Consider the following 26,532-nt stretch of genomic DNA (forward strand, 5'->3'; position numbering starts at 1 on the left):
GGGCGGTAATTCCCCATGTCACCATGGAGGATCCGGTAAATTACCGGCGTTAACCATGGCGCTAATAGCTAATAGCGCCATTGTTAACGCCAGGGTTGTAATGAGGCCCCATATCTCTTGTATGGCTGTGCAGCAACGTCTCCCAAGTTTTGCACAAACACCTTCTTCGATGGCTGTTTGGAGGTTCATCACAAAGTGGTTTTGGAGGGCTACCAAGCACAAAGACCTCATCTCCTCTTTAATTGCATTCAAACCTTTTGCTGTTGAGTTTGCCAGTTGTAATAACTCATACCGGGTCAGCTGCAACAATTTATAATTTGCTGCAGCCTGTACTCCTGGAAGCAACAATGAAGTAAAGAAGGTACCAGCCGTGGAGAACAAACAAAACTCATACAGGATAGCAGCCAGGTTCTCTGCACTTTTTTGGGAGAAATAGTTATTCTCTCGTTTCCTTCTCCTCATTATTCTTTGCTGCTCATTTTGCTGTGCTATTTTTCTCTGCAGTGCATTCTTCGTGGCAGTGCTATTTCAAGGCACCACTAGTGCAGGGCTGTGCAAGGTGACAAGGGCACAAACTTCTCTCCAGTCAGGCGGAAGCTGGGTATATGCTTTGGATCCGCAGGCCCACCAGATATCCATCACCGCTGCTGTTCCCCGCGTCAGCGCTGCATTCTTCAGCACCTTGGTGCAGCCCCAATTAATCCCCAGGTAATAGGGCCCACTTGAAAGGAATCATGTAAAACTTCTTATGTCAACTGGTTGATGTTTTTCATGCAGCCAGGTGAAGGCATGCCATATTTTCCCCAAATTGTTTGGCAGCTATCATTCACCTTGGCTGCTGCGTTTTGTTCAACACCCACCAATTCTTCAGCATGACACTGCATTATTCCCCCTCCCACATGTCCCCATACCATACTGCTCCCTCTATTCTCATCAGTGGCCTTGTGTGACACCAGGGGACGCTTTGCTCTTCTTTAGTTCAGGACCTTTTGTCACATGTTCTATTACCTTGTACAGCGTTTCCTCTTTTTTCATCATTTTTGTACATTTCACAAAATTATCTTTATATACATGCTCCCCTTCATTCACCCACTATTACCTTTTTTCCTTGAAATAAACTTCTAGTTTTGCATAGGGACAAGTGCATTAGGCATCCTGCTTCCTCATAAGACATCCCTCGGTGCACGAAAACCTTGAGTGTTCCCACTACATGTGGAATGAGAGAGCAGACATAGAATGTGCTGTTTACTCTCCCTCATCCCACACGCATCATTTCATCAAACCACACATTTCCAGGTCATGAACTATGCTCTTCAGTGCCATGGTGGAAGCCCGCCCCATTCATCATACTTCTTTTTCCCCGGTTGCTTTTTTCATTATTTTTTTTTCACCTTTTTCTTTAAAAATCAAATAACATAAAAGTAGTAACGCTACACTAAAACATATTAACATCATCACGCTCCAATGAACTGAAAATGTAATTTTGTTTGCTACACATTTTCCAGTAAAAGCTTTTTCACCTCCCTATTTTGCTCTTTTTTTGTAAATTCTAATGACTGTAAAAATTGGAAAGAAAGTTCAGAGATACTCCCCATTATGTTGTGCTTTGGGAGACGGTGTTCTTTTCTTTGTGCATGTCGGTCATATGAACCCAACCTTGCTGACCTTCAAGCTTGACGGCAGATGGTGTTGAATATATGACCATGTGTGGGCCGGTAAACTGCTCTTCTTTCCACTTTCTTTTTTTTATAACATATTTTTATTGATTTATATATGTAAGGTAAACAAGTTACAGGACCATCGGGTCCAACCTGGTCTTAAGTGACCATTTACAAATTGTCATGCATGCACATAAAGAATAGGAACATAAAGGCAAAATATAGAAACAACATACAAACATAAAAATGTGGTCTCAAAGTCTCTCATCGCTTACACCAGAGGTTGATCAGGCTTTCCCCTGCGTTCAGTACTTTATGTCTCTCGCTTAAACAATTGCAGTACTCATTGCGCGTCTTCCCACCACTGCCATATCTTGTCAGCCTTTCTTGGACAACCTCTGGCTGTATATACTCTACGTTCCATCATAATGCGCACATTAACATCTGTTATCCATTGTTCGTATTGGGGGACTACCGCTGAACCCCACAGTCTCGCAATGTTCCTTTTAATTAGTGCTGTGGTCGTTGATAGGAACAGTTTCTCATGTTTGGACGCATCTCCCTCCTCCTCCTTCCCAAGCAGCAGTAGTTTTGGATCTCTGCATATCTCCCTCCCGAGTACACGTGAAAGTTCATTGCAGCATTGCTGCCAGTATCTTCGGATGTTGTCGCATTCCCATAATATGTGAAAAAAGGTGCCTTCTTCCTTTTTGCATCTGAGGAATTGCAGGTCAGTCATTTCCCCCCACCTGTATAGCGCCACTCTAGGGTAATATATCCTGTGGAGTATTTTGAACTGTATAAGTCGGAGTCTGGCTGAGATTGTCACCTCCCGGAGGTACATGAGGGCCGTCACCCAGTCCTCTGATTGTATTGTTCCGAGATCTCTTTCCCATTTCAGTTTTAGGCTTGATAGTTCGGTCGTAGCAAAGGTAGTTATAACATTGTACATTGCGGATGTGATTTTAATATCGATTCTTGCCTGCACTGTGTTCCTCTCAAGCAGAGTGCTTTCGGGCATATTCGCTAGATCTTGTAGATGAGCTCTCAGTGCATGTTGTAATTGTGTATAGTGGTAATGTTCGGTAAGTGAGAGGTGAAAACGGGTTACTAGGGATTCAAATGGCACCAGCTTACCTTCGGTGATGATGTCCCCTACTGTGTTGATCCCAAGAGTCGTCCAACTGTGCCATCTCAGGAGTTTGTTCACCTCAGGAAGATTTCTGTTACCCCACAGCGGTTGTAGTGGGCCAATTATCGCCTCCCAGCCTACATATTTGTGCACTGCTTTCCAAATCAGTGATATATGTGACAACATGGTTCGAGGGGATGTGGGGGATGTTGCATTGTAGAGGTGTTCCATCGGAGGCCTGCCTTGTTCTTCACTACTCGATGTTCTATTATGTGGCAATGATTGGTCTCCATGTAGCATGTTGTTAATCGCAGCCATTTTACTGGCCCAGTAATAGGACTGTAGATGTGGAAGACCAATCCCTCCCTCCCATATGGAACGCTGGAGGATACACAATGCAATATGGGGTGTCCACCGCTCCACAGCAGCTTTCTGAGTATGCGGTCGATGTTTTGAAATTCCTTTTGGGGGAAGTGTAACGGGGCGTTTTGTAATAAGTAACGGGGGAGGGTCATGAGTGCTGCCCTGCTCAGCAGGGTCAGTGGGAGGGAGACCCAGTGGCGCGTATCCTCTGTGAACCTGGCCGTGATCGGATGGAGTTTTTTTCCCACATAGTCACTCAGGTTACTCGTGACTTGTATACCGAAATTGATTCGTCACAATTCTATATGGGCAGTTATCTGGTATCATGAATTTTGATTTGTCTACTGGGAATAGTGTCGATTTGGACCAGTTCACTCGGAGTCCACTAAATGCTCTGTATCTATTTAGGGGGTTCATTATCATAGTGCAGGAGTTATGCGGATCTTTCAAATAGATTAATAGGTTGTCCGTGTATAAGGAGACCCTATCTTCCCAGTTGTCGGCACAGCGGAAGTTGGTCCATGACGTTGATGTTCGCAACAGCACCGCTAAGGGTTCAATAGCAAGTGCGAATATTAATGCAGATAGGGGACACCCCTGTCTCGACCCCCTCCCCAATTTAAAGGGCCTCAAGGGCCAGCCATTGACTCTCATTTCTGCCTCAGGCGACTCGTATAGCAGTTGCACCCAGCTCAGATATAGTGGCCCGAATCCCATTCAACGCATTATTTCCCATATCGCCTCCCAGCGTACCGAGTCAAATGATTTTTCAAAGTGTATTGCGAGTAACGCCAGGGGGCCTTGTATGGTAGAGGCCTTTTCTAATGCTAAGTGTGATATATGGATGTTCATGCGGGTAGACCTTTTTGGCATAAATCCACATTGGTCAGGGTGGATCAGTGATGTTATCGACTGCTGCAGTCTGTTAGCAAGCACTTTTGCCAAGATTTTGGTCTCGCTATTTATAAGAGATATTGGTCTATAGCAGCTGCAGTGGTCTGGGGGTTTGTCTGCTTTGGGAATCACTATTATTGTGGCTCTTCGCAGATCTCCGGCAAGTGCACCTTGGGATTTAGCATGAGAGAATATTTGCAGAAGATGTGGAGCAATCACATTTGTTCCCAGTTTGTGCCACATTTCTATTGGGCGGCCGTTTGGTCCAGGAGTTTTCCCGGTTTGGAGCTCTGTCATGGCTGCTGTGACTTCCTCTTCTGTGATGTCTTTTTCTAAGAGGATCTGTTGCTCTGTGCTGAGGGAGGGTACGTGACCTGTCCAGCACGGAAACATTGCTGTCATAGGGGGTTTGTATAGATCTGCGTAGTAGGAGGCAAAGCCTTCCGCTATGTCACTGTCAGTTACAAATGATTCCGAGTTCTCTGTTCTGATCGTTCTTACTTGGCGACTGCCCTCATCTCTCTTCTCCAGCCATGCTACCATTCTGCCTGCTTTGTTGCCTGTTTCATAGATTCTGGCTCTCATCGTTCTATGGGCCTGCCTCGCACAGTCTAGTGCCACATTCTGGAGGTGTTTTTGGGCTTGCATTAATGTACGGTGGGTCTGGGGTTGGTTACGATTCAAGTGATCTGTTTTGGCTTGTGCGACCTGTCTTTCCACCTCAATCATGTTTTGTAGGTGTTTTTTCTTGTGTGCCGCGGTCCAAGAGATAATCTCGCCCGGCAGTATCGTTTTATATGCCTCCCACAGCACACCCAGGTCATATACTGATCCAGTGTTCAGTTTGAAATATGTAGTTGTAGCTAATTGTACCTGTTCTAATAGCTCCGGGAAACCCAGGTAGTAATTATTTAGGCGCCAAGTGGGGGGAGGACATGGTCTGGTCGTGGACAGCTCAATCATCAAAGGGGAATAATCTGATATGCCTCAGGGCAGTAAGGTCGCCCTGGATGCCCTGTGTATCTCTGGTGCTGGGAGGAAGAAGTAATCCAGACGAGACAGTGAAGCATGCACCCCGGAGTGAAATGAGTATTCCCTCATGCCCGGTTGGAGGTCTCGCCATACATCGCATAGTCCTAGTGCCATTGCAAAGGTGGCTAATTTGGTGCAGATGGAGGGGTTTCTCCCCCTTAGGTGTGTGCGGTCTGTTTCCACGGTTAAAGTCCCCACCAATGATAACGAGGTCGGACTCATCTCCGGCAATTGTCGGCGTAATATCCTCTATTAGTGCAGGTAGTAGTGCTGGGGGGGCATAGACCACTAGCATTGCGATGGTCTGGTTCCAAAGTGACCCGGTGACATGTGCAAATCTACCGCTAGTATCCTGTGTCACTCCTGTAAGAGTGAGGGGCAGTCTTTTGTGTACTAGTACAAGGACGCCACGGGAACCCATGGTGAAGCCAGCGTGTATTGCCTGTTTGTAATTGGTACGTTTTAAGAGGTTACATGTGGTGCCGGCCAGGTGTGTCTCGGTCAGGAAGACTACATCCGGTGTGTGTCAATTTAGAAACTGTGTAACCAGTCGTCTTTTGATCCCCCCTCAGCCCATTAACGTTCCAAGTCAGGATTCGGAGGGCTTTTGCTTCAGTGTTTGTGGTGGCCATTCAGTACAGTAAGTGAGACAGCAAGTATCTTCTCGCGTATTGCGCAAGGGCGCAGCCACGGTTGTTTTACAATGCGCAGGGTTCGTGCAGTGTGCATGAGAGTCTTCTTCCGGTCCAAGGAAGTAAAAAAACTATTCATCATTAACCAACCCACCCCCCGCCCTATACTCCACCCATCTAGAAGTATCTGTCGCCCAAATTATTCACAACAATTAATACCAGTCAAAGTGGCCAACAACCAGACAAACCAGTTCTCCTCCTGGCGTGGGGTTCCTAGGACGCCACACGGGGGGTGTGGGGTCACTTCCTTAGTGGTAGCCATAATGTCTTCCATCCTTGGTCAACATGCAGCATTGTGTAATATGTGCCAGATGATTGTCACTCACTGTCACCCCATCTCCTCGTCCCGTGGGTCCACCACTGGTTGCTGTGGCGGCAATGGGTCTCTCTCTTGTCAGGCTCGCAGGTTTCTCTGTCTGCTGTTTCTCAGAGTTCTCCAGTCTCCTTCAATGTGATTTTCTGCCCATCTCCTGGCCTCTTTTGGATCGATGAAGTGGACTGTTGTTCCGTTATGGTATATTTTAAGCTGGGCCGGGAAGAGGAGGCCATATTTGACATCGAGGACATGCAGTTGTTTCTTCAGGTGATCAAAAGACTGCCTCGCTTTCTGGACCTCCCTTGTGTAGTCAGGGAAGAAGGCAATTCTGGCGCTGTTGTACGTCAACGTACCCTTGGCTCTCGCTCTCTGAAGCAGTGCGTCCCGATCTCTGTAATTAAGGAGTTTTGCTATCACAGTACGGGGAGGTGCCCCAGGGATCGGCTTTCCAGATGGTTTGCGGTGCGCCCTCTCGATCGAGAAAAACTTGGAGAAGGAGTCAGGTTTGAACATGTCCGTGAGCCACTGTTCAAGGAATATCTCCATGCTAGGCCCCTCTGTATTCTCAGGCAAGCCGAGGATCCTGATGTTGTTGCGCCTAGATTGGCCTTCGCTTTTGTCCATTCTTTCAACCACAGTTTTGAATTCTGTTTTAACCCTGGCAAGTTGTTGTTGCATTTCTCGTATACCCTCTTCGGCATCAGAGATGCGCTGCTCCGCCTCCCCACTGCGGGATGTCAGCTTCTGTAGGTCATGACGCAGGAGTGACAAGTCCATACTTATGCCATCCATTTTTTGCTCCATTGAGGCACGCGAGTCAGCTATGGCACCCATGACATCTTTCAGGGACAGTGCAATTTCTGGGTTTGAAGCGCCGGTGTTCGTCTCCAGCTCGTCCTGACTTTGTGTGGACAAGGTAGTGTATTGGTCCATTTTGTGCTGTACAGCTTGTTTCTTAACTTTAACTTTGCCCATGGTAGCCGTGTTCACCATCCCTGTTACCAAGGTCAGGTAGTATTGCTTGAAGCCAATCCATCCAAGAGCGCATGCTCTTGCCCACTGCGTTGTTCCGGAGTCGGTTGGATCAGCCTGTTATGTGTGGGAAAGCCGTTTTCTTATTAGGTATAGAGGGGGTGTGGTAGGGTCGCGTTCTCCAGGGTGCTGGCGGCACAATTTTGTAGTTCAGTAGACCATGTTATTTAAAGCAGGGTGGTCTCCGGGTGGTAAGCTGTTTTCTGCAGGCTTTACGGGCTCTTCCCATCGGCCAATCCTTTCCGGGTCTTTACATTGGTACTGGTGACGGGACCTTCGGTTGGAAGTGGGCACACTGCTGTTGTGGGAGTGGGGGTGCGTCCGGTTGGGGTAATGCTGGTTCTTATGTCAGCAACGGTTCCGTCAACAGCGTGTGGCCTCTCCAGGTCCAATACCTTCTCGGGTCGAGGTGATTGCTGTGTCCAAAGTTCCTGTTTGCGGGTTTCGGGTAAGGTTTCAAGGGCTTGGGGGAGTGACGGATCAGATGGGTCTGGCACTTTCAGGGTACAGGCTTCGAATCTATGCCACTAAGGATGTGCAGGTTGAATGTCTGTGGTATGGCAAGGGCTACCCTTCCATGCATCGAGCCAGATCAGCAATAGTCGGCCGGCGGACCTCGTGCCCCGTGGGCCGGCTTGGCAGGTTTTTGCGTTCTTGTGGGGTTAGGGCACTTGACCACTGCTGAAGCTGCTGGAATAAGGGGTCTTCTGTGTCAGGTTTGTTTCTTTCTCCAGACTATCCTGCGCTCTGTTTGGCTGGGTTCGCCCACTGGTTGAGGCACCAATTCCCGCGCGTGGGTGTATGCAGTTAGCTTGCTTTCTGGGTGGGTTGTGGGTTGTGGGGCTTTTGCAGACTGTTTATACATTTCGGGTAGAGTGTAGCGAAGTGTCTTTTGCAGCTCCACTATGTTCTATGTCCACTATGTTTTTTTCTCCCACGCGTGTGCCTGTCTCAGTGCAGTGGGATCGAATTAGTTCTCCAGCGCTGGCATTGGTATACACCGGAGCGCTGTGTTTGGAGCCACGGTTCCTGCTTTGATGTGGGGGTGGTCTGCTGCCCACCACCGCTTTCCTTATTCAATGGGAAGGGCGGCGGGGTGCCTCTCTAGCGACTCGCCCCGGGTCGCCCGCATCTGATTCGCATGGGTGGGCATCCAGAACCTGCACGGTTGTGTGTGCGAACCCCCAGGCAATACCCCATGGCGCACTTGCCTTTGGTATTTGTCCTCCACCTCCTTTTGTCCCTCTCATTCCCGGCTGGCGCGGGTGTCGTCGTCTTGGTGGGGGGGCTTGACCGGGTCGGGTTAGCTTCTCCCCCGGGGTAGTCAGCCTCGCTTCTGCAGTTGTGCTCTGCTGGGACTCAGGAGTCAGCCGGCGGGGTTCTGGGCACTGTGGGAGCCCGCCGTCAGCCGTTTCCTGCAAATGTGGCCGTCTGTCCTTTTGTCCTGCATCGGTTCGGTGTCGGGGTTAGATCCGCTCAACAGTGGACCAGAGGACGCTCCACATGGGTCCAGTGCTCTGCCCGTTAGGATGCGTTTGCTTCGGGCCCACCAGTTGTTTATGCTTTTCGGTCCACTCCGTCTGCCATTTTGGTGGTCCGTGGCATTATCGGGCCAGAGTTTTCCATTGGCAAATCTCCCCCTGCAAAGTCGGTCCCCGAGTTTTACCTCAATCATCTGCCTCTACGCTTCATGCCCCATCACTGCATGTTTTTATTTACGTGGTTTGTAACGCTGGGGTAGGATATTATACAGGATGTTTAATGGCAGCCGCGGGAGCTGACAGACTTCACATCCGCATTGCCTGCTAGCTGGCCATGCCCCCCTTTGCCCTTCTTTCCACTTTCGAATGTGGTTTCTTACGAGGACCTTGTCTCTGGAATAGGGAAGTGCTGCCTGTGGAAAGGGTCCGTTTGGGTCAACTGATTGTCCATATTGGCTTTTAGGCATCCTCTGCAAGGATATATATCGAAGGGATTTGGTAAATTGCTTGAGATACGTATCAAATTCCCCCCCAGAATAGAGGAAGAACAGTGTGCATCAGAGATTGTACACAACAGTGGAATAGGCACATGCATTCTCCACCCTGTAACAATCCCATGAGGAGTCAGGTGGTGAGCTCCTCCAGGCTTATTTCTCAGCTCAAACAAAGCAAGAGGCAAGCAATGCACCCATTATTTTTCAAGTATTTGCGTAAGCTTTGCCAATCACACCTTCAGCAGCCCATTAATCTTTTCTACCAAACCGTTGGCTTGAGGATGGTAAATCGTGCATAGTTTATGCTTTATACCCAGGAGTGTTATTATCTCCTTTCTTAAATCATTAGCAAAGTGCTGCCCATTATCAAAATGAATTTCATCTGGCGTCCCCCACTTTGGGAACACCTCCCTCACAAGAAATGTATCCGCAGAACGGGAGTCATTATGAGCACAGGGACCTGCCTCAGGCCAACGTGAGAATGGACACACAACTACAAGCAGCAGGTACTTGTAAGAAATACATCGCTCTTGCATTTCAACATAGTCGATATGCAAGTGCTTTTCAAAGGAAGGGGCCTTCTAGTCATGGGAATGTTCCCTTTACAACTCTCAATGTGTGACCTGCCAGACATTTCTGGCAGGTCATGCAGTTATTTAAGAACTCTGCGACCTACTCATACAAATTTGGCACAAACCAGTCTTCACTTATTCCCGCAGCCACATGCTCTTACAATACATGGGCTGGGTAGTGAAGCTGTTCCAATGCCAATTGTAACAGTTTTCTAGGCATAAAAACCTGTCTTGTGCAATCATGTCACCAAACCAAGTGTGTTGGGCAAAAAGAACATCCTCGCCTCTTCCATAGATCTTTTTCAGTATCTGATTTTTCTCTCTGCAGCTCAATTCTCTGCAATATTCGTGTTGCATTAAAGTTTTCTGCCAATGCATATTTTTCTTTGCTCACTTTTAATACTGCTGTTAGAGGTATTTTTTCTTTTTCACCAGGGAACAGCACTTGTGACCCCTCTCACAGATATGCTACTTACTTTGCTGCTCTGTCTGCTCTTTCATTTCCTAGTGAGATAGAGTCTTGCCCTCTTGTATGGGCCTTGCACTTTATTAATGCTAACTCTACTGAGAGCGGTAGCATTTCTAGTAGTTTACTCAGTTATTCTGCATGCTAAACGGGAGTGCCATCACTTCGTTTAAACCCTCTCAATTCCCATCTTGCTAACCCTGCGTACACTGTAGAAGTGACATAGGCTGAATCAGAGAAGATGTTCACTGCCTGGCCATATGACATGTTTAGTGCTTGCTTCAATCAAGTACACCAGCTCTGCTGCTTGTACAGAGTAATGGTTTGGTAGTCACGTCTGTGAGTACACTATCAACTTCTCCCATTTGTGTACTCCTTATGTATGCACCACCACTTGCCAACCTGAATGCCTTTTCCCTGTTTTCCCTGTGGTCTTGTCAATGCTGAAACCTCTGTCAATGGAAATCATGCCCCCCCTTCGATCACTTCTTCCTTAACCAGGGGGTAACCTTCACTCCTGTATATGCATGCTATGCAGTCATGTACATTATCCCCTTCCTCCATTTTCTCTGCAATAAACTCTGCTGGGTTCATAGTCCCGCTTTGCCCCACTTCTATGACTTTGTTTGTTAATATTACCTCATACCCTGAAGATCTCTGAGTTGTCAGTGTTGATTTTGTTTTCTCCAGTATTGCAAATAATGCATGTTCCATGCACAAAACTACTGGGTACCCCATAGTTATCGTGGAAGCCTTCTCAATAGCAAATGCAGCAGCAGCAAGTTCCTGTTCACATGGTAAATGTCCCTGCATCACTGCATCCAGTGACCCACTGTAATATGCAAGTGGCTTGTGTCCCTGTCCCTTTTTCTGTGTCAGTACTGCTGTCATTAAATTTCCATCTAAATGTCAGAACAGGTGAAACTTTGCGTTGTAATTGGAAGTTGCAAACACTGGTGCACGTGCTAACTCATGTTTGAGCTCATCAAAGCGTTCGCCCATTTCAGCTGTCCATTTTATGTGTGTTTTGTTTTTCTTTGCATCTTTTAGTGCAGCAATGGCCTGGTGTACGTGGAATAATCAAAAACCCATGCTCTGCAGTAATTGCACAAGCCTAAAATCTGCTGCAAGGCCAAAAAAGCCAACACACCCCAGGCCCCAGCATCCCACGCAGACAACAAAAACTCTAAATCCTTCTCCTTCAGGCAAGTTACTGAAAAAGAAATCCTAGCCACCATGAAGCACATCAAACCCTCCTCATGCAAGGGAGATATCGCCCCCGCAACACTCATCAAAGTCTGTGCAGAACCCCAAGCACCGCTGGTCACAGCCTTCATCAATGCTTCACTCTCCTCAGGCATCGTCTCCCCCTCCTGGGTTCGCCCTCTTCTAAGAAAAGCCTCGCTCGATCCAGACATGCCAAACCACTACAGACCCATAACCACCGTCCCTTTCCTGCTTAGGATACTGGACAAGACAGCATACATCCAGATACAACAATTCCTTGACGACAACAGCATCCTGGGTAAAGGGCAATCTGGCCTCCGGCCTCACCACGGTACGGAGACTGCCCTACTCGACTTAAAAACTCAAATTGAGCAAACCATGGATAAAGGAAAACCAGCACTGCTACTGCTCCTTGATCTGTCTGCAGCCTTCAATCTCGTAGATCACAGGATCCTATGCAGACACCTGAAGGAGGCAGCCCAATTCTCACAGCAGGCAACATCCTGGATCACCTCCTTCCTGGAAGGAAGACAAATGAGTGTTCTCTAACCAGGCTTGTGCTACTCCCACCCCCATCCACTGCGGAGTCCCTCAGGGATCCTGTACTTCACCGACCCTCTACAATATTTTTTAGCTCCCTCTCTTCAGTGAACTTGATAATCACGGCATATCATACACCAACTACGTCGATGATACGCAAGTGCTACTGCCGCTCACTGGCTCCTACAAACAAGACACAGCCACACTCAGCAAGACCTATGCCCTCATCCAGGCCTGGATGGCGGCTAGTGGTCTCTGTCTCAATGGAGACAAGACCGAAATACTACTATTGGGTCCCAAACAAATCCTCAACAAGTTGGATAGTAAATACTCATCATTCTACCTTGACAACACCACCATCACCACATCAGATACAGCCAAAACTCTAGGAGTATATCTAGATTCCACTCTATCCATGTCAAGGCAAGTTAGCGCCATCGCCTCATCAGTCGCACTAACTCCTAAGTTCATTAACGCTGACAAACCCTACCTCTCCCCCAAAAACTGCTTGACCATAGCCAGAGCCATGGTGGTGGTCAGGCTTGAATACAGCAACGTCCTGCTCCTAGGCACTTCATCCAAGAACTTGAGGAAACTCCAAACTACACAAAACAATTCCCTCAGAGCAGCCCTCAGCATTCCTAAGAGGGAGCACATATTCCAAGCCAGATGGGACGCCCTTTGGCTCCCTGTGTAAGAGCGCATTTTTTTAAAACCCTCTACATCACACACTCCTGCTTGTCTAACACAGTACCTCTCTACCTCTCTGAATCCATCCACCGCGCCACAACAGAAAGTCCCACATGGGCCCAGCACTGCAACCAACTTGCACTCCCGACCTTTAAAAGATCCAGAGCAGGAGGCGCAAATTTCTCAGTCCTAGCTCCTAAGAACTGGAACACGCTACCACCAGCACTCAGAAGAGTACCCTCCCTGGCAGTATTCCGCAAGTCACTGAAAACTCATCTCTTCCAATAGCCACTGCCCCATAGGCACACGCCCGCTTCAGCTGGGATAATCTAATGTCTTTGCTATTACTAACGCATTGCTCATATGAGAACGCACACTGGAAACTGTCTGTAAAGTTTTTATTCATTCTGTTGTTCAATTAAGCAAGTATCCTGTAACAGCGCCACGATGCCCAAGGCCCGATGGGTGCTTTATAAATGCAAATAAATAAAATACAAATAAATCTCTTTCACTGTTTTTGGTCGTGGTGTTTTGTGTATGGCCTCTACTCTTTCTGATGTTGTTTTTCTCCCATCTGCTGACACAACATGACCTAAAAACACCACTTCCTTTTGACAGTATTTTAATTTCTCTCTGTCCACTAGCAAAGTCAGTAGTGTCACTGAGTCCCTTCTACACTCCTCTTCGGTTGGGCTGCACACCAATAAGTCGTCAACGTACTGTATTTACTGTGCTTGCAACCTGCAAATTGCTCAAGTCCATTTGTATTATTGAAGATGCTTGACCCTTTGCAGTACCCCTGAGGCATCGGAGTATGTTCGAATGGGGCACGCGATACGTAAAAGAGTTGAGATACCTGGAGTCTGGATGTAGTGCAACGGAGAAAAAGGCATTTTTTAAGTCAACTACTGTAAAAACGTGTGTTTCTGCGGCAATGCTGCTAAATCCAGTGCAGGGTTGGGGCCCAATGGATATTCTGCCCCAATAATATTGTTCAGAGGACTTAAGTCCTGTATGAAACGCCATGCCCTTCCATTTGCTTTCTTAATCGGATATATAGCTGTGTTGCAAGATGATGAGCTCACCTGTATTATGCCTTGCTGCCATAGGGCATGCAGTGTCTCATATTTGCCCTCATCTGCATCTCGTGATGGGGGGTATTGCTTTACTCATGCAATAGTGCTCCTTCTTTTAACTTGATGTGTACTGTCCCAGCCCCTTAAAGATTCCTACATCATGGGGGCCTGTTATCCACAAGCTTTTGGGCACCTTTTCTACATCTACCTGCAAATATTGTGCTTTCTTTTCTGTTATGAGTCATCTGGGACACTGCCCTTTCTTTTGTGTGTACTAGACAAGGTATACTCAGCTCAAACACTACCTCTCCTTCTTCATTGTCTTTTGTTGCAAACAACTCTGTGTTGCTTACTCCTGTCAATGCCAGTGTGGTATCAATGCATAAAACTGAATGCCATTCCATGTTTTTCTCAGCAGTAGCAACCAGTATAATCATGTCTTTCCATGCCACTACTAACTCCAGGTACAGTAGAGTGTGTATGCCTGAACTAACAGAGGAGGAACACTGGGGCCTGAACAAAAATGTGTTGGACAGCCGGAACACCTTCCCTTCAATCCCCGGCAACCATCCCAACAACATGTGTACCCCGTACAGAAACACCTCCATGTATGGTGTGAGAAACCTTAAGGTGTCTCACCTGCTCGTCCCCGGGGGATCTGTCATCCAGGTGGCCAGGACACGGCCATCGCTATTGGATCCAGTTACTGGGGGTGGACCAGTGCGGGAGGATCACCTAGATGGTCTTCAGGGAGTGGAAGTGGGACACCGAAGGTTGAGACGCCGTATCCCCTTCCCTGTAACACCTTTTCCCCATCCTACCCTGTAGGATATTTAGAAGCTCTACCCCCCCTTTTCCCACACAAACACGTCTTAAATTGTAACAGTAAACAGACTAACACCAGAGCCATTTACCTGACATGTCCCAACACACAGGTCAGGCAGAGTGAGGCAATTGACAATAACCACGCACACCTGACGGCCCTTTATCTTCCCCACAGGAATAAAAGGCAGAGCACGAAAGCACACTTCGAGCAAGGCCGAACGCACGAGGAGACAGTTACACCAAACCGGCAGTTCAAACAGAGGAGAAAGGCGGCGACAGTTGGAAGGACGACAAAGGAAGAATTGCCCTTGCCCTTTTCAACTCAGCCCTGTGAAGCCTCCAAAAGGGAAATCATAAGACCGGGAGTTACAGCTAGCGTGCGGAGCAGCAGATGTCAATAGTACACAGGAGCCTCCCGCATTGATAACGCAGGCCGAGAGGCAAGCTGGCTACCGTGGTACTATCCTTGACTCCAGATATCAGAGAAGCTGACGGATTCAGCGCAGCTGGTGAGTCAGAGGAAGCTGATAGCAAACCGAACTGTGTTGAGCCCAAGGTTGCAAGTAGCAACAATTTGAACGCAAGGAATTTACAAGAGAAAGAAGGTGTGTGTGTGTGTGTTTGACCTTTAACCAAAGGCCTGCTGAATTCCAGGTGCAGAGGGGTCCGGCGCCACGTGGGCGCTCATTTGAAGCTCTGACCGGGACCTGTTTTGAAACTACGAGAACCCTAGGAAAGGGTGGCGTAAGGCATCAGAGTGGTTCTACAAGGGTTACGTCAAATCCCTTGTACAATCGAAAGTCTCTGACCCATTGCCAGAGGAAAGCTAGGGGAAGTGGAAAGCGTTCCACTAAGATTCTGAACTGTGTAATGTGGCAAGGTGAACCCGACAGAGGGATGTGAAAAGAAAATTAGGAGAAGGAAAACCTTGCTTTCTCATGAAAATATGAAATACATGAACTGTGTTAGAAATACATGAACTGTGTAAAAGAAAGGCCGTAGTGAACCCGAAGGAGGGCGGCCCAACTGGGAGGAGGATCAGAGCCCGACAGAGGGAGTTCCTGGGGGCGAACAGCAATTGCCCAAGGTGCAAGATCACCGAGATAACTTTTTTTTGTTTGCCATTGTGAAACGCCACAGGCCTTGTAAGGCAAGAGACATATGCAAAAAGGCGACTTAGCCTCTGAAGGTTTTGGTATCGTTGAACTGAACTGGGAACCTTGTGTGGACGAGGCCAAGGAGTGTGCTGTGTTTGAGAGTCCCGCCTTGTCCTGTGCTTCAAACGTGGGAAAGGGAGACCCAGCCATACCATCCTGACTTATAATTTGGTGAACACTTTTTTCTTTTCTGGTGAACATTTTCCCACACTCTTTTTGTAATTTAGAAGTAAGGCTTGGTAATAGATTTTTATTAGTATAGGCACCTTTTTATCTGACAAGAGGCCACAAGGACTGCCTTATTATTATTTGATAGTTTAGATTTAGGTTTAGATTAGGCATTTATCTCACCCATGATAAAATTCAATAAACACCCCTGAACAGTGATCACTTGTGTCTGTCTTTACTGTTGCCACCATGAGTTCCTTTATGGTACTGCTGCCTCGATATGTATTTTCGCCCATTTTTTCGGAACTAATTTGTTTTCTGCTTTTGTTGCATTATCAACAGTCTCTTCATCCTTCTCCTGCTTTCTTTTGCAGTAGTGTACAATTGTTGCCTGTATCTCAGGCCACCCTTTCCCCTCAATTCCCACTAGCTTTCTAAATATGTCTGCATATCTGCGAGGAGCCCCCTCACTAAGATGTGGTCAAACAAGGGTATTTTTTCTTCCCATGGCTGTTTATTTTCCTGTGTCCACATTTCTTGTATGGATTGTATGTATTCTGCTGGGTCCTGATCAGGCTTCATTCTACGAAACAATATGGAACCCATGTCTGACGTATCTGGATACAACTCCCTTAGAGCCTTCCAAACATGTGCTCGATAGTTATTAAAAGGTGCTCCATCATGTATATTGGAGCTTAATCTTACCCCGCCATATCCAGCCTGTTGCCATATTTTGTCACTTCTCTCCATGACCAATACTGCCAATAAATTTTGTATATCTCCTATGGCCAATGGGATTCCCGCTGTCTCCTTTTCAAAAACATAAATCCACTTGCTCACCCCCACCATTAATGAAGGTAAACTGTAAACTAAAGTGTCCCTGTCTATTGTCTGCCATGGTATGTAATGAATATCGCCCTACGCTTTCTGTAAAAGGGGCATCTGTGTGCGTGCTCTGCGTTTATTGCCACGTTGTGGTCTCTTGGCTACCGCTATTCTCGTTTTCCTACTCCAAAGCCTATTTCCCCAGTCACCCAGTGACTTTTCTCTTTCCTCCTCTTCTCTCTAGTTTCTTCTCCATTCCCTTCTCCTGTCTGTGAAATTGCATGTGTCTATTTCGTCATCCCCTTGATCGCTATCCCCACTGTCTTCCTAGTCTGATATGGTGTACCCTTCTTCTGCCGTATCAGTTTCACTATTGGCCGAGAATTGTGAATTATAAACTTTATGCGTCCTGCTGTCCACCCCTGTTCATTGGCTCCGTTCTTGTCTTCTTTTCCTTTTTCCTCTATTTCCTTTCCAATTCTTGTTCTGCTTCCTTGAACACACAGTCAAGTTAATGCTGCGTGCTCTTTTTTATTTCATTGAAATATTTCCTCCTCCCTTTTTCATCCTTGCTAATAGAGCTCGTGTCACCCTCCTCTTTTTATTTGTTCCTTCCTTGTCTTGAGGCACTCATTTAGAATTCGTATAACCTGCAGCTGGTTTTAATAATGGATATATCGTATAGGGAGAGGGCGGTGCACTTCCCTGCTCCTCCTCCTCTTTCCCTTTCTCTGTCTATTTTTTCCTTTTCCTCGTACAATTTCCAAAGCCCTAGAATATCCTGTCTCCTTTTAAGCTTTGCTCCTTTGTATGTAGCTGCCAAGTACTTTCTATAATAGCTTTATCGAACGTTCCCTCCCCTGGCAATTCTTTATAACACTTTCCCACTGTGTTATGTACCCACTCAAAATGGTATTTTGTTATTTTATCATGATATTGCGGCAGTTTTCTGCACGTGATTAAATGGGGCATCCAACCAATAGGACGTCATTGTCCCCACCTTAATCCTTTTTATTGAAATCTTCTTCTCTCGCTTTTCCCCCTTCCCCTTATTATTTTAAGCCTTTAAACTCTCACTCCTTCTTCAAGCAGTCCCAATCATTCAATCTCTATACTTGCCACTTAAACCTGATCGCACTATTTTCATTTGCTTCATCCTTCTCTGTGAGGCCCCGTCCTTTCACACCTCACACTCAATGCTTGTACACAATGGTCTTTTCCACAGACCTGCCTTGTTATATCGTATTAATACAGAAATGGCCTTCTTACCAGGCCCACCACCTTAACAAAGATGCCCTATGTTAGTACGTTAGAAAAAACGGTTACTTCTCTCAATCGACTGCATCATTTACTCGCGCTACGAGGCTCTGCAACTATTTACAAGTTATTTCTGCTCTTCTGTATTTTTCCACAGCCACATAAAACAAATACTACGGCCACTTTCCACAACATTAAAAACAAACTGTCGCTACTTCGTGAAACACGTGCGTGCATGTCCCTCAAAAACAATTCTTCCCCAAAGAAAAGAAAATGACGCAACTATACCAGTTGCTTGCACTACGCACAACTCTTGTCTAACAAGGTCCGCACTTACTATGCAACCTTCTGCTCTAATTCAGATGTGCCAACGTCCACCTGCTCCCTATCCGAACGGCAGACCTAACATCTAGGAGTACTACGGTCAATTGCCCTCCACCACTATAATGAGAGGTGCGTCCTTTACACTATAAAAATAGTCCCTCCCACCCCTTGTGCTTTTCAGCCACGAGTACACTCACGTATCCGTTTGGGAGATTCTTCACTTCTTGCAACCTCTGAGTCTTCCGTTAAAGGACTGCACTTCAGTCGGAGTGAAGGCAGCGCCGGACCAGGTGGATCCTCAGGATCTCGGCATCCACGGAGATCCTCGTACTAGAGCTATTTGTACTGGCCAAAGGATGCTGTCCTGCACTCCTCTGGGAGCACGGCTGCAATTTGCATGCCTCATTCGAAAAGGCTGAGTTAGCTCGCTGGGGCCTCAAAAAATGTGTCGGGTGGCCTCGAAACACAACAAAAATGACAAAAGTAGTCAAAAAAGGAGTGTACACCGAGGCAAGAAGTGACACAGTTTTATTCAGGGCCCAGACGTAGATGGGACAGCTATATTCAAACCGATCGCGTAATAGAACTGCATGAAAAGGCGCTGTCAAAGAAATGCCCCTAAATCTAGAACCTTTGTATAATGCAAATTAGTATTTGTGATCATGCAACATGAAAGAATCTCCCCACACAAATCGTATTGGTTTTCGTACTTTGAACCCTTATAGAAAAGCATACATTATGTTCAATAATTGGGTCTTCCCACACAACCCTCATTTAGAACATGTGACATCACAATCCAACCCCAATTTCCACAGCACCAAGTTAATTCTTTGAAACATTTGAGACGACCAACGGAACTTTCATCAACTGCCTGGTCGCCTAATCCTGGTTCTCATGAGAAGTGCTTACCACTGTGTCACCGCCAGAGCCTTGAACCACAGACGCACTGCTACGCAAATGTTGCATATCGGGACACTCTAACCTTTTCCCAGGGAACATATACTACAGGGCAATTTGAAACCGCTGTGGTTCGTTTCGGCCATATTAGAAAATCATATTTTACATGTGATTTGAATTATTAAATGGTCATGCATTCATTATTCGTTGGCGGAACCTGCAGGCTCTAATCTGTGACCTCGAAAAATAACAACCATTGTATACTTCTTTCAGCACTGGCCTGGGATCGCGGTCTCTGCACTAAGTCACCAGCCACAGCGGCTTTTTCTGCACACAAAAGGCTATAAACGCACTTTCTGCAAAAGCAAGCTTTTTAGGCCCATTTACAGCGTTTCGCCCTAACACTAAGTTTCATTATACGTACCTGTGCCCCTGTATTTGTGAATTTGTTTTATTATAGATTCTATTTCACAGATATAAGAAAGAGCCCCCTCCCCTTTTACATTGCTAGTCTCTCGCAGCTGATAAGTGCCCTCCTTTATACTGCGTTGAACTTGCATCTTCATAACACTACCCTTAATGGCTTTGTCTTTTACCTGTGTCAATGGAAAGCACTGAGCGCTAAAGGACATGCGCTCTCTCTGCTAGTTCAGACATGTCCTCTGCTTTTGAGAAAGTGGAAAGGAACTGCTTATGGAAGAAACTTTGGTCGCAATATTCCTCAGGGCTTGCTGCATATTTTCGTTCAGACTCAGAGAGGGCTTTAGCGAAGGAAATTGATGTTTCCTCGTGCCAAGGACAGGGGTGCATTTTTTAATTTATACATCAGATATTCCAGTGGAATTAGCAAAGCAAAACCTTTGCCCTTACCCCCAAGATAGGTCCACTAGCAGTAGGGTGGCTTGCATAGGCGGATGACATTATACTTTTGGATTCCACTCCAATGAACAGGCGACCTTTTGACTATCCCTGTGCCACTTTCTCGTGTCAGGACATTAGTCGCGGGTCATACGCATCAATATTATCATTACATTAGTTACGGCAACTACTGCACTGATAAACTCTTCCTCGTGGGCTGCCTGCATTCTTCTATCCAATGGCAGCCTCCCTAATCTGTTTATTGCCTAGCGCATTGCTGCACTAAGCATTATTCATTGCTCGATGTTCATGTCTTTCCCTCCTCTCTTCAAGTTGCGGTATACCAACAAGCTACTTTATCTGATATCGTATGCCGTTTCATCTAACGTACCTTAGCGGCTAACAACTGTTGTTATCCTATTCAATTGGTCTTACACCGCATATTATGGCTGTGCACTGCTACACTGCACATGCTGTATGTATCAGCAGTTAACATCTGTTATCAGCTTAACCATTAGCTTTGTACTGCTTCCATGTTAATGCTGTATGCACTAGCTTTTAACAACCATTATTTGTTTATTCAATAGTTCGGCATTGCCTCCATTTACGCAACCTACTGTTGCTTGCAATGCGACCCCCACCTTGTATGTACGCTGTATGTACTAGCTGCTATCAAGCACTACTTGCCTGTTTAATAGTTTTGCATTGCCTTGTTAACTTTGCATGCACTTGCTGTTAACATCCAGAATTGGCTTCTGTTGCCCCGTTGACTACTCAGATACATGCCTAGCACAGTTCTCATCACAATGCACCAAGCCTACTGGTCATATTGCACACTTCCCCTGTTGCTCATCACCACCCTGTTTACATGGTCTACGTTGAACGTCAGCTCTTCTTCAATCTGCCACCCTTTAACCTTACCCACTTCTACCTTGCACTATCCCATCACTGAGCCAGTAATCATCGTGGCTTGCTTTAACCAGTATCTGGACGCCCCAGCACTTTGGATCAAGCACTTTGCGACTAAACCCACGCCTAACCAACTGTGTGCTCTCCACCTTAGGAACTGTAGATTATGCTTAAGATTCATCCCTAAAACGCCATGTACATTCACCCATCCAATAGCAAACTTCACCATTTCCAGGATACTGACGCATCAGAGTCTAAAGACACAAGTAAAACGCATCCAACTATTACACCTAAAAATACTTTGACCCTCCATGACAACAACCCTCACCATGCAAAAGACACCCTGATCAAAGGCGCCCTTGTCAATGCCAGATCTATCCCAGCACATGCATTATTGTAACCGAAGACCATGGGCCTCATTACGAGTCCGGCGGTAACCGAGGCGGTAAAACCACCTGGTTACCGCCGGACTCGTATTACCATTCCGCCTCTGCGATTCCCGGAATTACCAGGGCATTACAACCCCGGTTTTCCGGGAATCACGGAGGCGGAATGGTGTTAATCCCCATTCCCATTGATTCCTATGGGACTCAATGGGAATGGGGATCATGGAAACACCGGCAGCATCTCTTAATGCTGCCGGTGTTTCCTCGTCTGCCTGCAGGCGGGCGGTGTTAAACCCGCCAAGTCAAACCTGGCGGGAACATCACCTCCCACCTGCAGGAGTCGGGATCAGGCGGTCCGGAAACAACGGCGGCGGCGGGTTTACCGCCACCGTTATTTCTGGACCGCCTGATTTGTAATGAGGCCCCATGACTTCCTAGCCATTACGGAAATTGGCTACATGCAGCAGCCGGTCCCACTCTATCCTTGGCAATACCTGATAATTGTGCATTCATCAGATGTGACAGAGACTCTCATCAATCCAAAGGTGGAGGCATCGCCTTCATTTTCAAAAGAACCCTTGAACTTAGACCAATCCCCAATCTACAGATCTCCTCAGCTAAGCTACTAACAGTGAAACTACCTTTATCACCCAATCAAACAGCCACAGTGCACCTTATTTACAGGCCACTGGCTCCCATCTCCACATTTGCCGAGGATATTTCATCCCTCTTAGCCGCTGACACCAAACCCAACTCCCAAATTATACTACTTGGAGACCTTAATCTTGGCTACCAAGATCTGAACGACCTCAAAGTACTTTACCTAGCCAACTCCCTAACGGACTTAGGATCCACCCACTATATTCAAGAGCCCACTCACATCAAAGGAAGAACCCTTGATTGGCTCACTGATTTGAATTGCACCATTAATCTAGAGGCTGTCACACCATGCATTTGGTCGGATAACCATAAGATAACCTTTGCCATCAAATCTAACCCCCTTAGCCCCAAATCGAACATCGCACCTTCTATTCACACCCTTGATAAGGAGGACATCTCTAAGGAGAAACTGCTCCCACTTATCCTTCCCCTTCTTAACAACGTCTTGGTATCTTGCTCTGACCCTACAGTCCCAGTAGACATCTACAACCAAACTATACTGAAGGCGCTAAACCTTATAGCCCACTCAAACTGCAGAAATCAAAACCCTGTGCACACCTCAACTCGTGCTTCACACCACATCTAAGGGATTTACGCAAAGCCAAAAGAAATGCAGAGGCACATTGGAAAGGCCATCCAACGGACGCTAACAAAAGTACCTTGACTGCTGGATCATCTAAGTACAAAGAAGCAATACTCCTAGCTAAAAAGATATTTATAATAAGCGCTTCCTGCAGGCCGAATCTAACACTAAAGAGCTCTTCAAAATACTTAAAGAACTAGAATCTCCGATAGCCCCTACTGACAAATGTAACACTGACACCATATGGTGCGCTAACATCCAAAAAGTGCTACTCGAGAGAATCTCCACCTTGCAGGCCAAAATCAACAGGAAAAAATGCAGCCTACCTTTAGACTCTCAATCTAACTCCTCCGCCAATAACATCCCAGTACCAGCACACTCCATCAGACCATTCAGCTTCTCCCCCTTGTCTATTTGGGAAGTTGAAAATATCATCAAAAAGATTAAACCTTCTAACTGTCATGGTGACGCCTGCCTGGTCCCGGTCATTAAAGAGGCTGCACATGACCTAGCCCCTTTCATCCCCACCTTCATTAATGCCTCGTTCAAATCCGGTATTGTCCCTGACAACCTTAAGGATGCTTGGGTCATCCCTCTAATCAAAAAACCTACCCTTGATCCTAACAACCCCTCAAATTACAGGCCTATTACCACAGTGCCCTTTCTACTGAAAATCCTGGACCGTGCTGCCTATTTACAAATACAGGCTTATCTAGAATCTAACAAACTCCTTGGTCTTTGCCAATCGTGCTTCCGATCTAGACACGGAACAGAAACTGCCCTCATCGACTTAAACACGCAAATCGAGGGCCTTAAAGAGAAGGGCAAGCTGGCCCTTCTACTCATGCTCGACCTCTCTGCAGCTTTTGATTTGGTTGACCACCAAATTCTTTGCCATCACCTCAAAATCGCTGCCCCTTTCTCAGATGAAGCCACCTCCTGGATTAGATCCTTCCTGGCAAGCAGAACCATGACGGTCTTCTCCCCTTCCAGGACTGGTACGGCTGAACCATCAGCAGTACTGTGTGGGGTCCCGCAAGGGTCCTGTTTTTCCCCTACTCTGTACAACGTGTTCACGAAGCCACTTTTTGATATTCTTGATTCTCTGGGTGTCACCTACACTAATTACGCAGATGACACCCAAATACTCATCCCTATCACTGGTGACTATGTGACAGTCTCAAAAGCTCTTAATGATGTTTATATTGTCATTCAGGCCTGGATGGCTCATCATGGGCTTTGTTTGAACGACGATAAGACCAAGCTACTTTTCCTAGGCTCACACGTCAGACATAATAAATTGGACCCAGCCTTTAAATCATTCAGCATTGACGTTAATACCATTAAGGTGTCGAATGACACAAAACCTCTGGGTATATATCTTGATTCTACCTTATCACTCACTAGACAAACCAATGCGGTGGCCTCCGCTGCAGCGTATACATGCAAACTTATAACAGCTTGTAGACCCTTTCTCTCTGCTATGAATTGCATCATTCTTGCCAGAACCCTTATAATGGCCAAAATTGACTACTGCAATGCTCTCTACCTTGGAACCAGTCAAGGAAACCATAACAAACTACAGGTAACTCAGAACAATGCCATCAGGGCTGCCCTCAACCTTCCTAGGAAACTACATATATCTGACACTAGACAGAGCCTCCATTGGCTCTCTGTAACTCAGAATATCTCTCAAAACCCTTCCACTCATTCATAGTTGCCAGGCTAACCGCGCCCCTAAGCACCTAGCTAACTGCTTCTCTGCCCACACCTCTACTCGTCCTCTGATATCACCCAAGCTCACTCTTTGTGCATAGCAAGATTTAAGCTGAAAAAAGAAGGGGGGTCCAGTTTCCCAGTCCTTGCAGCCTTATTATGGAACACACTCCCCAATACACTGAGAATTGAGCCTTCCTTCCACTCCTTCAAGCATAATGTCAAGAAATGGCTCCTTGATCAGGACCTAGCTGCTGCCTGCACATAATACACATTCGCCCCACATTCGAAACCTGCACTCTGGACTTTACTGCCCTGCTTATTGTACGTCTTGCTCATCTTGTCCTTCTCATATTCTACACGTTTCTTAATATAATTCTTATTGCTACTATTGTCTACTATCTTCATGTTAAACTTTCATAACTTGAGTTTCTTTAGTGCACCTGTGCAACTTGCTATTACCTTGTCTGATACTTTGTATACTGCCTACCCTTTATCTGCAACCTCTGTACCTGTGCGAAATGCCTTTTATTCGTAACCTATGTACCTTAAGAGATGCGCCCAGATGCTCACGGGCTGGGTGCGCAATTCAAATAAACAAAATAAAAATTGGACCTTAACAGAGTTTAGATCCCTTCCTGGGAGGACGACCACTGGGGTCACAGCATACCCACACCTCATGCCCAAACACCCTGAAGACCCATACCCCTACCGGAGCCAATCTAGCTTGCACATCCATGATATGATATATGATATGGCATTTATAACGCGCCTATACTCAAGTGTTTTCATGGCGTGACACAGCAATGGAGGGGGAACAGAGGGAAGACAGACAGCGATCCTACTAGGCCATGTGTCCTTTAGATTGTGCAAGTGCAGAGGAAGGGATAGGTGAAGTGCAGAGTGGGAGGAGGAGTGGGGACAGTGCAATACAAGGGGTAATAGAATAAATAAAACAATAAGAGAAGTAGGGCCAGCTGGTGGCAAGTGCAAGGATAAGTGCAGACATCGGGTGTCATGTGCTGGTGGGGGACTGTAGGGATACAGAAACAGTCCCAAGTGCAGGGGTTGCCAGGGAGGCAGTGCTGGTATGTAAATGGCAGGGGAGGGGTCCTGGGCCCGAGATCAGAGGGTGGCCAGGTTACCAGTACAGTTTTTCAGCCAGGAATTCAGCAGGGAAGAGGAGGAGAGAAAGCGGAAGCAAAGAGGAAGGTTTAGAGGTGCTTCCGAAACCGGAGATGGTTCTCCCCAAGTTTCAGGGAGGCAGGGAGGCTGTTCCAGAGGGATGCCCCAGCCGAAGAAAGATCTAACACCAACTCGTTGCTTGGAGAAGCGACTGACCCTGAGGGAGTTGGAGGCGGATGAGCGAAGAGCTCGAGAAGGAAGATATTTAGGAAGAGAGAGTTGAAGGTATTGAGGCACCGGAAGGCCTTGTGGACAATGCAGAGGGTTTTGAACTTACTACTTAATCCTCGCAGCCACTGGGAGCCAGAGATTTCAGTCCTGGAGAGATATGATATCTGGGATTGAGGCCAAGTACAAGTCTTGCTGTCCTGTTCTGGATGAGTTGCAGAGGGCGGAGAGGAGAAGCAGGCAGATTTAGAAAGAGGCTGTTGCAATAATCCAGCCTAGAGAGCACCAGAGCTCAGGAGACAGTGAGCTTCTGGGGGAAGGAGTGGAAAGGAAGAATACCTCTGAGGAGGTGCAGCTGGTAATGTGACTTCTTAGAGACGTCAGAGATGTGAGGAGAGAAGGAGAGTGTGGAGTCGAAGATGACCCCTAGGTTTTTAGCCTTGCAAGTGGGAGCAGGAAGAGGGCCAAGAGAGGCCGGCCAGAGAGTGACAAGAAAGGAGGGAGCGGGTGTGCCAATGAGAAAAATCTCAATTTTACTGGCATTAAGGCAGAGATCATTGGCGGCACACCACTCCTGGATAGCAGACAGACAGTCAGAGATGAGAGACGGAAGAGAGACATCAGCGTTAGTGGGCGCATGAAAAGACGTTACCCAACGCCCATTAAAGACTTACCTGATTTCTTCTGGATTGATCTTTGTTTCGGGTCGGTGCCGCATCCAGGCATTTCCAGACCCCGGCCCCTATGGGGAAAAAAGACATCAGCGTTAGTGGGCGCATGAAAAGACATTACCCAAACGCCCATTAAAGACTTACCTGATTTCTTCTGGATTGAGCTTCGTTTCGGGTCGGTGCTGCATCCAGGCATTTCCGGACCCCGGCCCCTATGGGGAAAAAAGACATCAGCGTTAGTGAGCGCATTGATACAAGGACACTGAGAGAACTCTAAT

The 26,532-nt window shown here is 46.8% G+C and overlaps 1 protein-coding gene across 1 annotated transcript in view; it reads left to right on the forward strand.

Moving 5' to 3' along the window:
- The window catches only part of LOC138565198 (uncharacterized), a 201,452-nt gene extending 188,399 nt beyond the window's left edge, over nucleotides 1–13,053 (forward strand). The window contains exon 4 of the mRNA XM_069642965.1: nucleotides 11,183–13,053. Coding sequence (XP_069499066.1) covers nucleotides 11,183–11,250 — 68 coding nt within the window. The 3' untranslated portion in view covers nucleotides 11,251–13,053. The remainder of the gene's footprint in view (nucleotides 1–11,182) is intronic.
- Nucleotides 13,054–26,532: the final 13,479 nt, after the last annotated feature.

Source organism: Ambystoma mexicanum, chromosome 1p, assembly GCF_040938575.1.
Source record: "Ambystoma mexicanum isolate Mex_15411 chromosome 1p, UKY_AmexF1_1, whole genome shotgun sequence".
Lineage (NCBI taxonomy): Eukaryota > Metazoa > Chordata > Amphibia > Caudata > Ambystomatidae > Ambystoma > Ambystoma mexicanum.